Source organism: Kogia breviceps, chromosome 15 (assembly GCF_026419965.1).
Source record: "Kogia breviceps isolate mKogBre1 chromosome 15, mKogBre1 haplotype 1, whole genome shotgun sequence".
NCBI classification, from domain to species: domain Eukaryota; kingdom Metazoa; phylum Chordata; class Mammalia; order Artiodactyla; family Physeteridae; genus Kogia; species Kogia breviceps.
Genome location: NC_081324.1, coordinates 81748189 through 81769187, shown reverse-complemented (window position 1 = coordinate 81769187; position 20999 = coordinate 81748189). Strand labels below are relative to the sequence as shown.

The 20999-nt window shown below is 39.4% G+C and overlaps 1 protein-coding gene across 4 annotated transcripts in view; it reads left to right on the top strand.

The window, feature by feature from the left end:
* The window catches only part of ATP2A2 (ATPase sarcoplasmic/endoplasmic reticulum Ca2+ transporting 2), a 63461-nt gene that overhangs the window by 20986 nt on the left and 21476 nt on the right, over window positions 1-20999 (top strand). For all 4 annotated transcript variants that reach the window (XR_010837038.1, XR_010837039.1, XM_059039551.2 and 1 more), the window contains 3 exons: window positions 14207-14287; window positions 16236-16321; window positions 17234-17698. Coding sequence is in view for 2 of the 4 variants with exons in the window: in XM_059039551.2 (XP_058895534.1) it covers window positions 14207-14287; window positions 16236-16321; window positions 17234-17698 (632 nt within the window). In the remaining 2 variants the exon portion in view is untranslated. The remainder of the gene's footprint in view (window positions 1-14206; window positions 14288-16235; window positions 16322-17233; window positions 17699-20999) is intronic.

The window sequence follows — 20999 nt, the reverse complement described above, 5'->3', positions numbered from 1 at the left end:
TCGTTTTCTTAATTTCATTTTCAGATTATTCTTTGCTAGTGTATAGAAACACAGTTGATTTTTGTGTACTGATATTGTACCTTGCAATCTTGGTAGACTCTTTTATTCTAATAGTTTTTCAGGGGTTCCTTAAGATTTTCTCTATATAAGACCATATCATCTGAAAACAAATATTTTTATGTCTTTTCAGCCTGGGTGCCTTTTCTTTTTCTTGTCTAATTACCCTGGCTAGACTCTCCAGTAGAATGTTGAAAAGAAGTGGCAAGAGTAGATAGACATCCTTGTCTTGTTCCTGATCATAGGGGGAAAGCATTCAGTCTTTTATCATGAAGTATGATGTTAGCTATGTTTTTTTGTTTTTTTGGTTTTTTTGTGGTACACGGGCCTCTCTCTGTTGTGGCCTTTCCCGGAGACAGGCTTCGTATGCACAGGCTGTCAGAGGCCACGGCTCATGGGCCCAGCCGCTCCGCGGCATGTGGGATCTTCCCGGACCAGGGCACCAACCCGTGTCCCCTGCATCAGCAGGCGGACTCTCAACCACTGCGCCACCAGGGAAGCCCTAGCTATGGGTTTTATAGATGCCCTTTATCATGTCGAGGATGCCTGATCACAATTTTAATTTTTAGGCTGTCAAGTATACTCTTGTTTGATCTGTTCTGGTGACTTTTCGTGGTGGTTATGTATTTAGATCCAAATTAGAAATGGTAGTTTTGTTGGTTTACTAGGACCAGTGGGTCACTGAATGGGAAAGATGTAATCCTAAGGCATTTAAGTGAATTATATGGAACATTTTGGGAAAACATATTGTGCCTATTTGACCTGGGCCAGATAAATATGTTTTTATTTTATTCAGACTTTTAAGGCTATACATGTTGAGGCTTTTTAACTTATACTTTTATTAGGATTAGTAATCTAGTTGACCCTGCAATTTGGCATTTAGCCCAGTAATTCAGGTCTCTAAAAACTGTAGAAATGAACTTCAATTCTAAATGTAGATCTAAATTATTTCTTGTCAAAGTCGTACTCTCTACGTGGTCTGAAGGGATAAATGGCATGAATTGTGCTCTTAGACATGGTAACTTTTATACTGTTATTTAAATTATGAAATAGAGTGTGAGAGGGTTCTTTATGGTGAATTGAAAAACTGGAGAATACCGTGAACTGTTTTGAAGATGAAAGTGAGTATGGAGTTGCTTTTTTGATATTTGCAGAAAGAGAGACCTTTTTATAGTCATTGTTTGGATGTAAGAATCATCTCCTAACTTCAGATGATAAACTTCTTTTTGCTAGCTTCTGGAAGACATCTGATAGGATGGTTCTGCTGAACTTTCTGAAGACTAGACTGGGTGGCTTTTTGAGGGGGAGGTGGAGGGGGTTTAAGGGAGTTATATTTTAGATGTTGCTATACCAAGTAATAACCTTTCCAGGAAGACATTGTGTAAGCGTGTATAGCAAAACCATATGTATATTTCTAACTATCTAGAATACAGGAACCAAAGAAAATTGATTTGGCAAGTAAAAATCTGGAGTTACCCATGTGTTCATCTTCTGAAGCCACAATAATTTTGTTTTATCTTAATGCCAGGAAAATATTTCTCTGATGGATGGAAATGAAAAGTAATGAAGTCATGTATAATTTTATGAGAAATGAACATCAGTGTTGAAGCATTCTGTATTATCTGTCAGTATTATCAAGGTGAATCGAGCTATGATAGCCATGCAAGTCTTTAACTTTACAATTTGGGGAGGTTTCAGTATTGGCACGGGAGGGGTATTACTGACTTCTCAAGGTGACTGTTTTCAGATTTTTTTTTTTTTTTTAATTTAATTTTTGTTGTGTTGGGTCTTCATTGCTGTGCTCGGGCTTTCTCTAGTTGCGGTGAGCAGAGGTTACTATTTGTTGTGGTGTGTGGGCTTCTCATTGCAGTGGCTTCTCTTGTTGCAGAGCATGGGCTCTAGGCACGCGGGCTTCAGTAGTTGTGGCTTGTAGGCTCTAGAGCGCAGGCTCAGTAGTTGTGGCGCACGGGCTTAGTTGCTCCGTAGCATGTGGGATCTTACTGGACAAGGGTTCGAACCCATGTCTCCTGCATTGGCAGGCGGATGCTTAACCACTGCGCCTCCAGGGAAGTCCCTTCGGAGTTGTTTAAAACAAACTTCTTGTATCGTGGTAACCCAGAGTTGATGAATAGAGCAAGGACATAAATATCCTCAGATGACTTCTGTCCTGTAGTATACTCTGGAATAAATCATATTTTAAGATTATGTAGGTGATAGAAATGAGTCTCAGCATAAAACTGCATTTGCTTTATTTAGGTTCTGGAGAAGCTGATTTTATATTTCCTAAAATGAAGAGTAAATATCCAGCAGTAGTGCCAGCAATTTCAGGATTTTTTTAATGAATAATTCTTAAACTTGGTAATTATTTAAGGGAAGAAAAGTTTCACTTTTGATAGCTTGCAGTAATGAAATTTAGTAACATGTATGAAGTGGCATTTCCAAGCATTTGAGGAAAAGAAAAGATGGGCTTCCCTGGTGGTGCAGTGGTTGGGAGTCCGCCTGCCGATGCAGGGGTCATGGGTTCGAGCCCCGGTCCGGGAAGATCCCACATGCCGCGGAGCGGCTGGGCCCGTGAGCCATGGCCGCTGAGCCTGGTCCGGAGCCTGTGCTCCGCAACGGGAGAGGCCACGACAGTGAGAGGCCCGCGTAAGACAAAAAAAAAAAAAAAAAAGAAAAGAAAAGAAAAGATAAAGTAAAATAGAAAGATGACTGATTCATATAAGAACCTGTGTTATTATCCTAATTCCATATGACACTGGACAAAGTAAATTAACCTAATCTCTACAGAACTGGGTAGAGATTAGGTTAATTTAGGTTAGGTTAATTGGAGTAGCCTCTTAAGGAGCTTTCTGGCTCAAAAGATGTATGATTCAGGTAATGTAGCCTTATTTGTTTAGCTGGGGCCATGAGCCTTTTTTCTTTTGCTTTTAGAAAAAAGGATTGGAGAAGCCTGACTGAACAGTCGGCAAACACTTAATCCATACCTATTGAGCTCCCTAACACAAATATCAGAAAAGTTAATTCTGTGCTGTAGAGCAGAGGGGTTGGCAGACTTTTTTTAACGGTGATACCTAGTAAATATTTTGGCTTTTGTGGTCCCAAACAGTCTTTGTAGGGGGAAAAAAAAAATTTTTTTTAAACAAGACTTTAAAAATGTAAATCATCCTTGGCTCAAGGGCTGTTTTTATATTTATTTTTATTAATTTTTTGTTGTCATTTACTTAGGTTGTGCCAGGTCTTAGTTGCAGCAGGTGGGCTCCTTGGCTGTGGTATGCAAACTCTTAGTTGCGGTATGCAAACTCTTAGTTGCGGCATGCATGTGGGATCTAGTTCCCTGACTAGGGATCAAACCCAGGCCCCCTGCATTGGGAGCATGGAGTCTTATCCACTCTGCCACCAGGGAAGTCCTTCCTGGGCTGTTTTTAGTGTGAATTTTTTTTTTTTTTTTCTGTGTTGGGTCTTCGTTGCTGGGCGCGGGCTTTTCTCTAGTTGTGGTGAGCAGGGGCTACCCTTAATTGTGGTGTGTGGGCTTCTCATTGCAGAGCACAGGCTCTAGGGCGCACAGGCTTCAGTAGTTTTGGTGCACAGGCTCAGTAGTTGTGGCGCATGGGCTTAGTTGCTCTGCAGCATGTGGGATCTTCCTGGACCAGGGCTCGAACCTGTGTCACCTGCATTGGCAGGCAGATTTTTAACCACTGCACCACCAGGGAAGTCTACAGCAGTTTTTAATCATTTCTAGATCACAGGTCCTCTAAAAATTAGTGAAATCTATGGACTCTTTCCCCAAATACACGTATTCAAAATCTTGTATGCAATTTCAGGGGATTCTTTTGCCCTTCTCCCTAGAAATCCACCCCAAAATTCTAGCTGTTTGGTTTTTAAAAATGAAGTTACAAGCATACCCAGTTTTACTGTGCTTCTCTTTATTGTGCTTTGCAGATACTGTATTTTTTGCAAATATTTCAACTTTTTATTATTTTATTTTATGATCTGTGATCTTTGATGTTACTGTTACAAAAAGATTGACTCAGTGAGGGCTCAGGTGATTAGCTTTTTTTAAAGTGATTGTCTTTAAATTAGCGTATGTACATTTTTTTTTTTTTTTTTAGACAATGCTGTTGCACACTTAATAGACTACAGTATAGTGTAAAATCTTCCATGTGGCTCACTTTATTGCAGTATTTGCTTTTGTGGTTGTCTGGAATTGAACCGAGTGTCCCCAAGGTATGGCTATATACTATATGATCCAGCAATTCCACTTCTGGGGTATATATTCAAAAGACATGAAATCACTCTCCTTAAGAGGTCTGCACCCTTATGTTCATTGCAGCATTTGTGTATAATAGGCAAAATATGGTAAAAACCTAAGTATCCATCGACGGATAAATGGATAAAGAAAATGTGGTGTGTATACACACACACTCTAGAATATTATTCAGCCATAAAAATGAAGGAAATCCTGCTGTTTGCAACAACATGGATGGATCTTAAGTGAAATAAGTCAGAGAAAGGCAAATACTGTGTAATCTCACTTACATGTAAATCTTTAAAAAAGCAAACTCAGAAACGTATATCAGATTGGTGGTTGCCAGGGGGTGGGAGTGGGAGAATTGGGTGAAGGTGGTCGGAAGGTACAAATTCCAGTTTTAAGACAAATGTGTTCTGGGAATGTAATGTACAGCGTGATGACTATAGGGAACAAAACTAGTGCATATTTGAAAGTTGCTAAGAATAGATCTTAAGTTCTCATCATAAGGAAAAAATTGTAACTGTGAGGTGATGGATATTAACTAATTGTAGTAATTTCACACTGTATGTATATATCAGATGTTTTACACCCTAAACTTAATGTTACAGCTGGTTTATATCTCAATAAAATGGGAAAAGTTGATTACAGTTACAGTGTAGTTAGTAAAATATTGTCTGATTAAGCAGTTTACATAGTGTTGGAATATTGGTAGAATAAACCATTTTCACCTGTTCCTAGAATGATTAAACATAGCTCAGAGAAATAGAAGCAAAGATACATGACCAAAAAAGGTTTGTTGTCTTTTGCCTTTTCCCCCATATGCAGTTGTTTCACAACAAGGATGGGAGAACAAGGCTAGTTAGAGATGTAGATCTAAGCCATCTGTAACCAAATAACAGTAGAAATCATTATTTTAGTTGTTCCCGTAAGTTATATCTCTTTGTGTAGAGATATAAGTTCTTAATCTTAAGAACTTGTATATAAGCAGAATAGCAAATAGTCTAAAACAGAAATCAGTGTGGATGTATTAGAAGCAGAGGGTTTTGAGACCTAGAGCCCTTTTATTCATCACTGTGAGAGTAACTGAGACATTAAGAACAATGAGAAATGAAGAACTCAGAAAGATCTCCCCAGTCATCAGATCATGATGGACCAGTTGATCTTGAAGCCTGACCTGAATTTCATGGGGCTGGCATTTCCTCATTTCCTGTAATCATCTCCTCCCCTTCTCCCCTCTCCCTGTGACTCAGTGATAGTCACAGTACCAATAAGTGCCAACCTTTCCAATCCTTATCAGTGTGATTGAGATTAGGCGAAAATTAGAAGAAAGACGTGGTTATAGGGAGCACATTTCCTAAGTGTGACACAAAACCACCAAGATCACCAGACTTGACTATGTAAAAAATAAAGTTTGTTTTGAAGATGATAAAAGAATTTAAAAAAATAAAGTGTTTGGTCTTAACAGTGGTCAGAAAAATACAAGATTGAGAGTATGGGGAAATGGCAAGAAAATAAATTTGGTGGGAGTATACATTTGTAGGAAAATTCTGTTTCTGTGAATCTTTCCTCCAGAAGTAATCTAAGTGCACAAAGATGTTCTCTATGTAACATTGTAATAGGAAAATTTGAAACACCTACATGGCTATGAAAATGGTGGCTGATTAATTTAGTCCATCCACAGTATGGCTGTGAAATACCTGTGACCTTGAGCAAGTTAGCCTTTTGTGCCTCATTTTCCTTATCTGTAAACAGGGAATGAAGATAATCAGACCTTTCCTAGAATTGTGAAGATTAAGAGTTAGTAACTCATAAAGCTCTTGTAGTAGTGTTTGGTATAGAATAAGCGTTCTCCAAAATTTAGCTTTAGAGATTATTGCTTTAGCTTCAGGTATTATTATGTAGCCATTAAAAAAGAATGAGACAGGGCTTCCCTGGTGGTGCAGTGGTTGGGGGTCCGCCTGCTGATGCAGGGGACACGGGTTTGTGCCCCGGTCTGGGAGGGTCCCACATGCCGCCGAGTGGCTGGACCCGTGAGCCATGACCACTGAGCCTGCACGTCCGGAGGCTGTGCTCTGCAACGGGAGAGGCCACAGCAGTGAGAGGCCCACGAAAAAAAAAAAGAATGAGACAGATAAGTATATACTAATGTAAAAGGTTTGTGATTTTTATCTTAATGAAGTTTTAATAAGTGTTATCCATAGAGAAAGGTATCTGATAAATACTGTTAACACCTAGATATTTGGATGAAGGGAGAGAGGGATGGGTTTTCACCTCGTAAAAAGCCTACTTTTGTAATAAAGAGGAATTTATGTTGGTATGCCAGGTATTGTATACTCTAAATTTGCCTAATGATGGGCTGCCTCCACAGCATCTGATGAGCTGGTTATCTTCCATTCTACTAGCTGGAAACTTGCCTGCCTAGGAACCACCATGGCATTTTTATTGGTAGTTATATATTATGCCAGTTTTATTATAAAATGTTCCTTTATAAGGAGCTAAAATATACTTATCTGTTTTATTCGTTAGTTTTTTGCTTTGGAGGCACACAGAAGTCTGATTTCCTCTTCCTATGGTGGCCTGTTACGTAGTTGAAGATAAATTCATCTCCCTTTTAGAGCTGGGGGGAGACCTCAACTAAAAGTCTGAGAGCGTGCAACTTGTCCAAAAGCGTGTGGCAGTTCATGGTAGAACTGGGAGTCTCGAGTGTTAACGGTGTGGTGTATCCTAAAATTTTTATTTTCAGTTTAGTCTTGGCTCTTTCTATTGTTCATGTAATTATTTTTAAACCCTTTATCATCTTGATGGCTTTTTTTGGTGCCCAGACTTGAATGCAGTTAATGTAAATGGAGTCTGGTTGATATTCTAGACCTTATCCTCCACTCTTATACATAAGGACATTTCTTTAGCAATCTTAATTGCCCTACCAGCTAAAACCCGTGAGTCTTTTTCATGCTTCTCTTTCCTCGCTACATCTAGTCCTCTACTGGCATACGTGTATTTTGTTTTTAGTCTAAATTTTAAGCAGCAATCACTGTTAAACCTCATTCAGCTCAACCAAGTCTAAGGTCTGTTTGGATCCTGATTTTTTTGTTTTTACCTGCTTTGTGACATTCTTCAACTTGATAATTATCATAAGTTTCTGGTGCTTGTTTTTTAAAGAAAATAATGTGTGTGCAGGTACTTCATTCCTTAACAAATATTTTATTTGGTAGCCACTATGTGCCAGCACAGTACCAGGACCTGGGAAATCATTGGTGACTAAGTGACTGCCTTCTTGGAGCTTTTGGGCCTAGTGGGGAAGACACATCAAATATGTAATGTAGTGAGTGTTAGGAAAGGACAGCTCTCTATTAGGTTGGTATCCCTTAATCTTGGAAGTTCAAGGAAAGCCTTGCTTTTTGTGAAGACTCAGAACTTTGAGGAACTGAAGAGCATTGTGTTTGAAGCTTAGAGGGAAGGGGAGAGTCATAATAAGTAAGAGCAATTGGGTCATGGAGGGTGTTAAAAACCATGGTTAAGATACTAAACTTTATTTAAAGTCTAGTAGGAAGAAGCTGTTCAAAGATTTTAAAGAAAAGAATTATATATCTGCATTTTTAAAAGATAAGTTTCATTTCATCATAGATAATACATCCAAAAAACCAGACTGAGAGCAAATATGGTATAAAGTATGGCAGTTTGTAATGTTCCTTCTGTGCTCACCCTGGGGCCTAGAAGTAGTTTTAAGTAGGCAAGTAGGGCTTCTCAAGTGAAGAATTTCATTCATTCTTCCTGACTACAAAATTTATGACTCAAATTGCAAAGAGTGAAAGTATTTGAGTCATAGTTAAATGTTTAAGTAATTTAGGTTAATTCATTCTCTTGTGGGTTGTTTTTCCTCAGCCATCTAAACTCAGCAACAATAGTGGTATTTAGGAGATAATTTCTGATCTTATGTATAGTTTTCTCTTAAAAAAAGATTTGAATAACTGGTAGAATTTGCCACAATAAACTAGATTTTTTTCCTTATAAATAATCAATTCAAAAAAGGCTTTTTCTGAGTAGTGCTGATTTTAACCATCAGTCTTTTTGACGTAATGGTATAAACAATGTTAAAGTATACTGGCTTTATAAAACTCCTTCCTAGGTTTTAAGGTAAAGAAAGCTTGTGTTCATTCGATTTTAAAATGTGGCCAAGGGCTTCCCTGGTGGTGCAGTGGTTGAGAGTCCGCCTGCCGATGCAGGGGACACGGGTTCGTGCCCCGGTCCAGGAAGATCCCACATGCCGCGGAGTGACTAGGCCCATGAGCCATGGCCGCTGAGCCTGCGCGTCCAGAGCCTGTGCTCCGCAGCATGAGAAGCCACAACAGTGAGAGGCCCGCGTACCGCCAAATAAATAAATAAAATGTGGCCAAGTAATAATTTCCTTTAAATGACTTTTACGTGCATTCTTGGTAACCTAGCATAAAGTATACATTGAAGAATTTGTTCAGAGTGGAAATCTGTGATAGCAGGTTTTAAAGAGCTACAGACTTAAGGAGTCAAGGCTGAATTTGAAGTGTCAGATGTTTAACAAATAGAAGGTAGTTTATAACAGAGTTTATTCTTTTATTACACTGCCTGAACTCAAGAGACAAAAAAATTTTCAGAGGAAAATATTGCAGAGCATCCCCTTGGCAAGAGTAAGAATTTTCCACTACCACTTGCCCTAAGGGCACTCACTGACATTCCCCATCAGGGAAATATCACTGGATGTGATCATCAGAACAGGCTGCCTACTCCTCATGCACAAAACTCTCTGTCTGGAATTCACAGAAGCCTGCAGACAAAGGAAAATTATGTCTTAGTGGAAAAGTATTCATTGAATCTTTGCTTTCATAGATTTTTTACTTCCTTAGACAACCAGCTTCCTAACAGATTTAATCCTAAATTGACTCCTACAAACAAAAAGCACAGAGTCACACAGTATAAGATAAAGGAAGTCTTTCATTAATTGAGGCTCCTTAGGTAAGACTCCTTTTACTTACTACCTTTAGTTTCCTGTCTAAAATGAGGACATGAGTTGGGTTGGTCAAGATGATGTATGGGAGGGTCTTTCTAGCTAAGAGAATACTAGAATTCGGCAGGTTTTTAAAACCAGTTTGGATTTATGCTATTTAGTCCCTTTCCACAAAGAGATCAGTTTATAATGGAAACAAATTAAATGTGAAACTTTAAGGTAGTACATTTCCGAAGTGTTGGGGGATTTAGGGTCTTGGTCTAGAGCTGTGGCATACGTGGCATAGTAAAGGCTATTCTAAACAGGCCCTTCACAGGATCTGTGACACCAGGTACTAAGCTTTTTCTTTTTTCTTATATTAATTTTTTAGTGTGCTTGGAAAATTTCTTGAAAATATGAATTCCTGGACCCCAGACTCTTGAAGAGCAGGTCCTGAGAGTCTGTAGTTTATAAAATGCCCCCAAGTCATCTCTTAATTTTAGAATGGCTGTTACAGGATGGAAGAATAGAAGAGCTTGAGGTCAGTTTTTAAGGACTTCCCAGTCATTTGTTCCACTAGCATTTTAAACTTATTTACTTTTGACTGCGTTGGGTCTTCGTTGCTGTGTGCGGGCTTTCTCTAGTTGTGAGCGGGGGGCTACTCTTCGCTGAGGTGCACGGGCTTCTCATTGTGGTGGCTTCTCTTGTTGCGGAGCATGGGCTTTAGGCGCGCAGGCATTAGTAGTTGTGGCATGCATGCTCAGTAGTTGTGGCTCACGGGCAGGCAGACTCTCAGTAGTTGTGGCACACAGGCTTAGTTGCTCCGTGGCATGTGGGATCTTCCCGGACCAGGGCTCGAACCCATGTCCCCTGCATTGGCAGGCAGATTCTTAACCACTGTGCCACCAAGGAAGTCCCTCCATTAGCATTTTACATGTGACTCATTCTTGAATATTTAACCAATAATTAAATGTATATGAATACAATTTTTGTGCAGCAAAGAGACAGCCTTCATATATTTAAAACATATAGGGGAAAAAATAGCTGGTTTCTTTGTAGTGCCAGTTTAAATATAATTTTAAATGCTGCATATATAGTATCAATCCCACCTTAAACTAGTAGTTTATATGTTGACTGTGTTACCCAGGAAAGAAATTTAATCTTGGTATTTCTTGCCTCAAAAACACTTTTTTTTTTTTTTTTTTTTTTTGCGGTACGCGGGCCTCTCACTGTTGTGTCCTCTCCCGTTGCGGAGCACAGGCTCCGGACGCGCAGGCTCAGTGGCCATGGCTCACGGGCCCAGCTGCTCCGCAGCATGTGGGATCTTCCCAGATCCAGGCACGAACCCACGTCCCCTGCGTCAACAGGCGGACTCTCAACCACTGCGCCACCAGGGAAGCCCTCATTCATTTTTAATCCTCCGAGCTTTCACTGAAACACAGCAAAGTAAATGGCAAGATAAAACTTTTGGGTCCTCAATTTGAATATTAGATTTGCTTGCCTTAATTAAATTGTGGCCAGGTATATGAGAGTATGAGCTAGGGCTAATATATGAAATTGTTTAAAAAGAAGTAAGAGATTCAACTTTCAGTATCAAATGATGCCTTCTGCTTCCCCCTCCCCCTTTTATTTTCTTTTTTGGCTGCACCACTTGGCATGTGGGGTCTTAGTTCCCCAACCAGGGATTGAACCCTGTGCCCCCTGCAGTGGAAGTGAGGAGTCTTAACCACTGGATCGCCAGGGAATTCCCGGCGTTGTGCTTTTAGATTGTTGGTTTATGTTCAGTTGTTACAGTGCAGACATTCTTATAGATTGTGGCGACCTTTATACCATGTTAGAAGTTTTCCGCTCCTGTAGGATCATGACATAAATTGCTTCAGACGTTAAAGGAACATTTTCAGGTAATTTTTTCCATTTAGGGTCATATGCTCATCATTGAACTTGCATTCTATTCATGTTCAGGGTCATATGGGATAAAATTATGACAAACAGAACTAATACAGAAAAAGATTTTTTTTTTAAGTTTATTTTATTTTATTTTTTGGCCATGCTGAGCAGCTTGCAGGATCTTAGTTCCCCAACCAGGGATCAAACCTGCGCCCTTGGCAGTGAATGTATGTAGTCCTAACAACTGGACTCCCAGGGAATTCCCTAAATTGATTTTAAAGTTTTATCTTCATGGGGTATTTTAGGTGTTGAAGGTCACTAAGTTTAGGATATGGTTCCTTTATTGTAGTATGAGCAGAATTATATTAAAATGAAAGGTTCTGATTTCTTCAGTCTGAATATTGCTGTTTGTTGCATAAGCATTTCCAGCAGGAATTTCGCCTTAACTTAATGTGTCCCTGCAGTCAAATGCAGGGATGACCTTTGCCTCTTGAGATTATATATTGGCAGTCCCTTTCTGTACCACCTTGTGACCACATTTCCTACTTAGGTTATAGGGTTTGTTTCATGAACTAGAGCTCAGAAAGCACACCATACTCTCCCTGAATTTAAAAGCTCTGAGATACAGAAAAATTAGAACTAAATTAAAGGTTTAACAAATGAAATAAATCCACTTCTTGGACAGAATGGCTGTTTTGCCAGTTTATGTATAACCAGTGACAGTTACACTTCAGTATAGTAGGGTAAGTCTTGAAAATTAAGATTTAACTTAAAAATACCACATGCAGTTGTAGGAGGGACTGTGCTTATTTGTTCTGACTTTTAGCTGTCCTTGCATAAGACTCCTGAAAACCACCGTAGTACCTTTCAGAAAGCCAGGGAAAGCTGTTGTATACTTTTTTTGCGTGTGTGGCGGTACGTGGGCCTCTCACTGTTGTGTCCTCTCCCGTTGCGGAGCACAGGCTCTGGGTGCACCGGCTCACCGGCCATGGCTCACGGGCCCAGCCGCTCCACGGCATGTGGGATCTTCCCAGACCAGGGCACAAACCCGTGTCCCTGCATCGGCAGGCGGACTCTCAACCACTGCACCACCAGGGAAGCCCCTATTTTTTACTGTCCAGTTGCTTTGGTATTGTTGCGTACTCATCCAGCAATATTTGAACACCTACAGTACACTGGGCATTGTTCTCAAGGTGCAGGTGAAATATTGGCTTTATCTGTTCCAGGGGTCTGTGTTGTGGCATTTACTTCAAATACGTCAAGGAAAGGGGCTAAGACATGGTCTGTTTAAGAGCTGTTAAAGGGACTCTTTGGCCCAGAAAAGAAAACTCCGTTGACTTCAAGATCTTCTAGAGGTTATGCAAGAGGTTTATTCATTTATCTGATAATTCAAACTTCAAAAGGTACCAAAGGGTACAAGGTGAAAAGTCTCCTGCCACTCATGCCTTCCTCCCTAGTGGTACAAGTCTGTTACACCTTCCCAGAGGTATTTTCTCATACCAGTGGAGCTCCATATACATGATGCTTCACACTTGTGTTTTCCCCACTTAATGTACAGTATGTCTTAGAGGAAGTTTCTACTACTTTAGTATGAATAGAGTTGTCTCTTTTTTCTACTGCTGATAAAAAAAACTAACCATACACAGCAAGCATATCTGTAGAATAAATTCTTTGTAGTGGAATTTATGGGATAAAAAGGTAGTACTTTGCATTGGTTTTTTTTGGCCGCGCCATGCGGCTTGCGGGGATCCCAGGTCCCCGACCAGGAATCAAACCCATGCCCTCAGCAGTGAAAGTAAAGCGTGGAGTCCCAACCACTGGACCACCAGGGAACTCCTGTGCTTTGCAATTTTGATATGTATTGCCAGTTTGCCTTCCAGAGATTTTGTAAGTTTTTTTCTTCGTACTCAGCAGTATATATAGGGTCGTCACAAAGTCTGGACGCGTAGTTGAATTAAGAATACTAAATGGGTTACTAACATTACATGGTATGTTTAGTGACATTATATTCAGTTTGTTCTTGTTAGCAGTGCACTAACACTGAGTTTTCATTAATATCTGCTCATGCACTTGCCTCTAAATGATTTGTTCCTCTGGTTTTGTTTGTTTTGGTTTGTTTTTTTGCTTATTAAAACTAAACTTTCCACATCTTACAGTCACCCTGTATAAGAAGCCCCGTTTCTATACATCCTTTCAAACTTGGTGCATTTTTCTCAACTCCTTTGTCAATTTGATAGTTTAAAAGTGGTCTCTCTGTGTAGTTTTATCTTGCCTCTTATTTTATTTTATTTTTTTTTCCGGTACGTGGGCCTCTTGCTGTTGTGGCCTCTCCCGTTGCGGAGCACAGGCTCTGGACGCACAGGCTCAGTGCCCATGGCTCACGGGCCCAGCTGCTTCGTGGCATGTGGGATCTTCCTGGACCGGGGCACGAACCCGTGTCCCCTGCATTGGCAGGCAGACTCTCAACCACTGCACCACCAGGGAAGCCCTTGCCTTACTTTTATGAGTGATATTAATTGAACATCTTTTTATAGAGGCATTTGTTTCCTATTCATGGTAATTTGGCTTTCCTAGTGGAATAAATCATGGCTTGTACAATTCAGTCCCCTTCACCATGCTATGTGTGTGTGTGTGTAGGTGTGCGTGTGTGTAGGTGTGCAAATAATGTGTACTTAGAGCTGTTTGCCCGAGCATCATTATTCTCTTTTTGTGTACTTCAAATCTTGTATCTATCCAGGAAGAGTTTTTATGACCCTGAGAATAAGTTGATTATATTGCTTATTGTAACAGATTTTTTTTTTTTCTCCTTGCCATGTCATGTGACCTGCGGGATCTTAGTTCCCCATGATCAGACCTGTGCCCCCTGCAGTGGGAGCTCCGAGTCCTAACCACTGGACTGCCAGGGAATTCCCTATAGCAGATTTTTATATATTTGTGCTGTATACAGGCTATTTATTTCCTTTAAAAATTGTGTTTGATTTGGAGACAGATTTTTCTTTATGTAACATGATTGCAAAAGTTGCTTATTTTAGCTGACTTTTTTCCTCCCCAATTAGTTGGTGACAAAGTTCCTGCTGATATAAGATTAACTTCCATCAGATCTACTACTCTAAGAGTTGACCAGTCAATTCTCACAGGTAAATATTATGTATTGGAAGGTTGTTTAATTTCTGAAGACTCCCTCAGATTCCATGATAATAATTGAGTTGAGTTCTTGCCCCACTGTCTCTTAATCCTCTCCAGGATATTTACTTCTTAATGCTTTATCAGTTAGGCTTTTTGCCAATACATGAGGTAAAGCTATGATTTGAAAACAATTGGCTTTCATCTCATGAGACCTATTTATCTTTAAATTTTATTAAAAATTAGTTTTGATTTAAACTTACCTTTTAATTTTTTTTTAAAAGGTTACAAATTCCTTCAGTAGCAGAGGTAATATTCTTAAGGTTGAAGTAGTGTTGTTGTCTCTCTGTTTTGTGGAAAGTGAATTAATTACTTAGTGTTCTTTTTCCAAGCAGGAAAAATATAGACTCTAGGAATGCTAATCTCACATCTGACATACTTTGCAATAGTCAGATGTACAATTAACAAAAGTTAGCACCCTCCAAAATGGTGAATGTTTACTACCTAAAGTTTGCACGCTTAGATTTGGGATTGTTTGGAACATTTTCCCGTTTTTGTTTGATACAGGCACAGTCTAGGGTGGAGGGTTCATATTAACTGGAAGTAAGGTGCTCAGAAGATAAAACACAATGCTAACCTGAATTAAATAGAGTAAATATAAAATTCAAAGATTTATCTGATTATTAGTTTTGAAAGCAACTCATGTCATAGAAGTAGGGATGTGAGTAACGTGGGCTCTGTGTTTTTTATTGTTTCTTTATGAATAGCTTATCTACTAAAACTCCCATTAGCAGCAACAACCTGGAAGCTGATTAAGCCATAAAATGGTAGGGAATTGATTGGGTTGAATGTATGAAATTCTCATATTGTGCCTACAAAAATAATTTCCATTTTAAAACTTTCCGTAGGGTTTCTTGAATGTTTTTTTTGTTTGTTTAAAAGTCATACTCTACTTTTAGGCTAGATTGAAGAACCAGATTCTTTTGTTAAATTTTGAGAGTGAAATTTGCTACCTGGAATTTGAACTAACAACTAGGGCCATATTTCACCCTCATTATATACAGTTAACCCCTGAACAACATGGGTTTGAATTGTGTGGGTTCACTTATCTGCAGATTTTTTTCAATAGTAAATACTATAGTACTTACACTATACTAGTTGGTTGAATCCTCAGATGCAGAACCGCAAATATAGAGGAATTGCGTATAGAGGGCCAACCATAATTTCTGTGCAGATTTATGACTGTGCAGAGGATTGATGCCCCTAACTCCTGCGGTTTTCAAGGATCAACTGCATTTCATAAGTGATGTTAAGTTGAAACCAGATTCAGACATTGTGAAAGTTCTAAGAAGTAATCTCTTACTTCTTAGAGACTTCTACTTCTTAGTAGACTTACTTCTTAGTCTCTTGCTGTTTTTCATTTTGGTTTATTGAAATAGAATGGTCTGATTACTGCGTGCAAATATTTCTAGAACAATGTTTTCATTTCTCATCTTTGGCATTATTGAACAAAAACAACAACAAAAAAAAAACAGGCTTTCCAGTGGATGATCCTCAGTATTCATATACTGTACCTACAGTTTGTTCGTTTTGTTAAAAGTAAATATACTTTCACCTTCTTAAGTATCAGAGTGTATGTGTATATACGTATAAAACAAATCTACATTCATAATATTAGAGTATAAAATGATACCTGAAAATAAACTAAATTTGTATAGTTATTCAAGAAAATAAAGGTAATTGACTGGGATTTTACTTCAAAATTAAATTCCTGTATTTTGATTTTTTTCTTTGAAATTAGTTTCTGTTACTGAATTTTACTAGTTTATGTTCTTTTGAATGAATTGGGCCTTTTTTTCTTTTTTCCTGAGAGTGGTAGTGGCATGAGGGGATGAGGGTACCAAGGTTCCAGGTGCAGACTGCACAGATCTAAACAAACCTTCTGTATCACAACCTGCTTAGGTGAATCTGTCTCTGTCATCAAGCACACTGACCCCGTCCCTGACCCACGGGCTGTCAATCAAGATAAGAAGAACATGCTCTTTTCTGTGAGTACTTTGTTTGGAAAAGACTTAGCCTATAAAGGGATGTTTTCAAAATGATGTGGATGATAACTGTGTGTAGTTGTAGTTCACAATGTGTGTTTAGAGAGAAAGCAACTGTGGCAAACCATTTAATAATTGGTGAGTCTGGGTGAAAATGGATGGATGTTCATTGTACTACAGTGTTTCTGTTCAAGTTTTTTGAAATAGCAAGTTGGGAAATTTATAGTTTTCGTTTGTTTAGGACTTAAAGTGGTATTTCAAGTAGTGGGCTTTTGTGGGTTAGCATGGGAATGTAACCACCCCATAGTAAGTAAAAAAGTAGAGCTACAATGAAAATAATGAAGCCCTGTTCTTCCAACATTTAGGAATTAAAATGGGATGGGGGGAACCTTACATTTGATTGTATTGATCTTTGAATACTAGTGCTTAAGTGGAGGTCCTCAAGGACAGCCCATGGTCCTGGTTGCCCTTCTTATTATGGGTGATAAAAGTAGGGGGGGTTGAGTTGTTGGAGCCAGAGGTGGAGAATGCTTAGGGTTGAGAGCTGTATGAAGTATGAAAAGTCAGGAACACAGAGGAGTTAAGCGCTGTCCCAGCCCAAAGCTAGTCTGCAAGCCAGGCTCAGTATTGTGAATAGAGATTCAAGGTGGGCCGGTGTAGAGGGCTCTGGGGCAAGCAAGGAGGTACCATTCTAATTTCATGGAGAATCAAATCAGGGAGAGAGGGACCACACTGCCTGCATGAGGTATTGCTCATCATCAAAGTTAGATGGCTTGTTGCCACTGGCAGGCCCAGTAGAATGTGGTGAGAGACACTTGGTGCCCTCTTGAAAATCCACACAAGTCTGAGTTTACTAGTCAGTATTTAATTGGGTGTGGTGTTAATCTTGTAACCATTTCTTTACTTCTGTCCTAGGGTACAAACATTGCTGCTGGCAAAGCCATGGGAGTGGTGGTGGCAACTGGAGTTAACACTGAAATTGGCAAGATCCGGGATGAAATGGTGGCCACGGAACAGGAGAGAACACCCCTCCAGCAGAAACTAGATGAGTTTGGGGAACAGCTGTCCAAAGTCATCTCCCTTATATGCATTGCGGTCTGGATCATAAACATTGGACACTTCAATGACCCAGTTCATGGAGGCTCCTGGATCAGAGGTGCTATTTACTACTTTAAAATTGCTGTGGCCCTGGCTGTAGCAGCCATTCCTGAAGGTCTGCCTGCTGTCATCACCACCTGTCTGGCTCTTGGAACTCGCAGAATGGCAAAGAAAAATGCCATTGTTCGAAGTCTCCCTTCCGTGGAAACCCTTGGTTGTACTTCTGTTATCTGCTCAGACAAAACTGGTACACTGACAACGAACCAGATGTCAGTCTGCAGGGTAAGTGGGAGTAGTTTCAGAATCTTTGCAGGTTACGGTTGTTGGTTCATCCTAAGCATATGCCTTCATGCCATCAGAACCTTTGATTTATTATTTTTTTAATTACTATTTTTTTAAATTGGAGTATAGTTTTACAATATTATGTTAGTTTCTACTGTACAGCGAAGTGAAGTAGAGCTCCCTGTGTGATTTTTTATTTTATTTTATTTTTATTGAAGTATAGTTGGTTTACACTGTTGTGTTAGTTTGGGGTATACAGCAAAGTGATTCAGTTATTTTTTTATATATATATATATATATATATATATATATAAAATTTTTAGACTCTTTCCCCTTAGAGGTTATTAGAAAATATTGAGTATAGTTCCCTGTGCTATACAGTAAGTCCTTGTTGGTTATCTGTTTTATATATAGTAGCATGTATATGTTAATCCTAAACTCCTAATTTATCCCTCCTCCCCCTTCCCCCTTTCCCCCTTTCTCCTATGGTAACTATAAGTTTGTTTTCTATGTCTGTGGGTCTATTTCTGTTTTGTAAATAAGTTCATTTGTATGGTTTTTTTTTTTTTTTTAAAGATTCCACATACAAGCAATAATATATTTGTCTTTCTCTGACTTACTTCACTTAGTATGATAATCTCTAGGTCCATCTCTGTTGCTGCAAGTGGCATTATTTTCTTTTCCTTTTTTTTTTTTTTTAATTTTTTATTGGAGTATAGTCGATTTACAATGTTGTGTTTCAGGTGTATAGCAAAGTGAATCAGTTGTACATATACATATACCTGCTTTTTTTTTTAGATTCTTTTCCCATATAGGCCATTACAGAGTATTGAGTAGAGTTCCCTGTGTTATACAGCAGGTTCTTATTAGTGATCTATTTTATATATAGAAGTATGTGTGTGTCAATCCCAATCTCCCATGTTATCCCTCCCACTGCTATGCCCTGGTAACCATAGGTAACCATAAGTTTGTTTTCTACATCCACAACTCTACTTCTCTTTTGTAAATAAGTTCATTTGTACCCTTTGTTTTAGATTCCACAGTAATATTCCATTGTATATCTATATACCACATCTCCTTATCCATTCATTTATCTATGGACAGACACTTAGGTTTCTTCCCATGTTTTCCTCCCTCCCTCCCTGCCTCCCTCCCCCACTTCCTTTCTTTGCTGTGCCGGCCCTCAGCTGCAGCACGCAGGATCTTTTTTTAGTTGCGGCATGCAGACGTCTTTGTATGTGGGCTCTTAGTTGCGGCATGTGAACTCTTAGTTGTGGCGTGCATGCTGGATCCAGCTCCCCAACCAGGGATTGAACCTGGGCGCCCTGCATTGGGAGCGTGGAGTCCTACCCACTGGACCACCAGGGAAGTCCCTCTGTGTCTTTTTCTTTTTTGGGGGGGCTGCGTTGGGTCTTCGTTGCTGCGCACAGGCTTTCTCTAGTTGCGGTGAGCAGGGACTACTCTTTGTTGCAGTGTACAGTCTTCTTATTGCGGTGGCTGCTCTTGTTGTGGAGCACGGGTTCTATCTAGGTGCACAGGCTTCAGTAGTTTGCAGCACGCAGGCTCAGTAGTTGTGGCACACAGGCTTAGTTGCTCCACGGCATGTGGCATCTTCCCCGACCAGGGCTCGAACCCGTGTCCCCTGCATTGGCAGACAGATTCTTAACCTCTGCGCCACCAGGGAAGTTCCCCTCTGTGTCTTGACTATTGTAAATAGTGCTGCTGTGAACATTGGGGTGCATATATCTTTTCATCATTTCTGGATATATGCCCAGGAGTGGGATTGCTGGATCTTAAAACCTTTGATTTATAATTTGATACCTTTTTATGTGCTTTAAGCAAATTGGGTTGTATGTGTAGCCTGAGCCCAAGGTAATTTCTTATACTTCAGAGGAATTGATCATTTAATTCCCAAAATTATGTGATGAAATAAAGGTTATCTACATGGCTGATATATCTGTACTGGGGAAATAACTGTAAGCAGTCTGTAAATGTGTTAGGTGACTATGCTTACTTTATTTTTATTTATTTATTTATTTATTTATTGTGGTACGTGGGCCTCTCACTGCTCTGGCCTCTTCCGTTGAGGAGCGCAGGCTGAGCAGCCATGGCTCACGGGCCCAGGCACTCCGCAGCATGTGGGATCTTCCCGGACCGGGGCATGAACCTGTGTACCCTGCATCGGCAGGCGGACTCTCAACCGCTGCGCCACCAGGGAAGCCCACTATGCTTACTTTATTTCCCTGTTCTTCTCTCTTTTAAGTGTATGTATGTTAACACAAGCTTCAAAGGAAGCGTTCTATAAAACCAGCTAGTTACCTGCCTATATAAAATTCTAATTGGTACTTCCTTAACACATTGAATGAGACATGTTTTCTTCTTGAGAAGTAAATAATTGCCTTTAACTTGCTTCATTCTCTGTGTTCATCCTTCCTTTCTTAGGTTGTTTTGACCATCACTTGGGGATAAAATTTAAAACTTAAAACCTTCCCTTAGCAAAATAAGAACTAAAGAAATAATGTAATGGTACAACTGAATGAAGTTCTTTCATGTAATTCAATTTCCCTAGGTTTTGTTTAAACAACTTTGTGGTGGGGATGAGAGAAACTGATGAGGGAAATTGAGGTACAAACTTCCAGTTACAGAATAAGTGTGTCATGGGTATGACATGTAGAGTGCAGGGAACACAGTCAATAATAATGTAATATCTTTGTATGGTAAATCGCATCACTATCCCATGCACCAGGAAGTTTTAGGTCAATTACACTTCAAAAACAAACATGGAAAAAGAGATCAAATTTGTGATTTTCAGAGGCGGAGGTGTGGGTGGGAGGGGGAGGAATTGGATGAAGGTGATCAAAAGGTACAAACTTCCAGTTATAAGATAAATAAGTCTTAGGGAATGTAATGTACAACATGATGAATATATATAATTAGCCCTGCTGTACGTTATATATGAAAGTTGTCAAGAGAGTAAATCTTAATAGTTCTCATCACAAGGAGAAAACTTTTATTTTGTATATATATTAGATGATGTTCATTAAACTTATTGTGATAATCATTTCATGATCATAAGTCAGATCATTGTGCTGTATACCTTAAGCTTATACAGTGCTGTATGTCACTTATATCTCAATAAAACTGGAAGGATAAATTAAATATAAAATTGACACACGCACACAAAAAAACTACTACTACTATGTAGAAGTCAAAGTAATTTTCCAGAAGGTACACAACTCATACAAATAGTGAGTGGACACATGTCAAAGATTCTATTTGGCTCATTAATTGAATGAGGAAG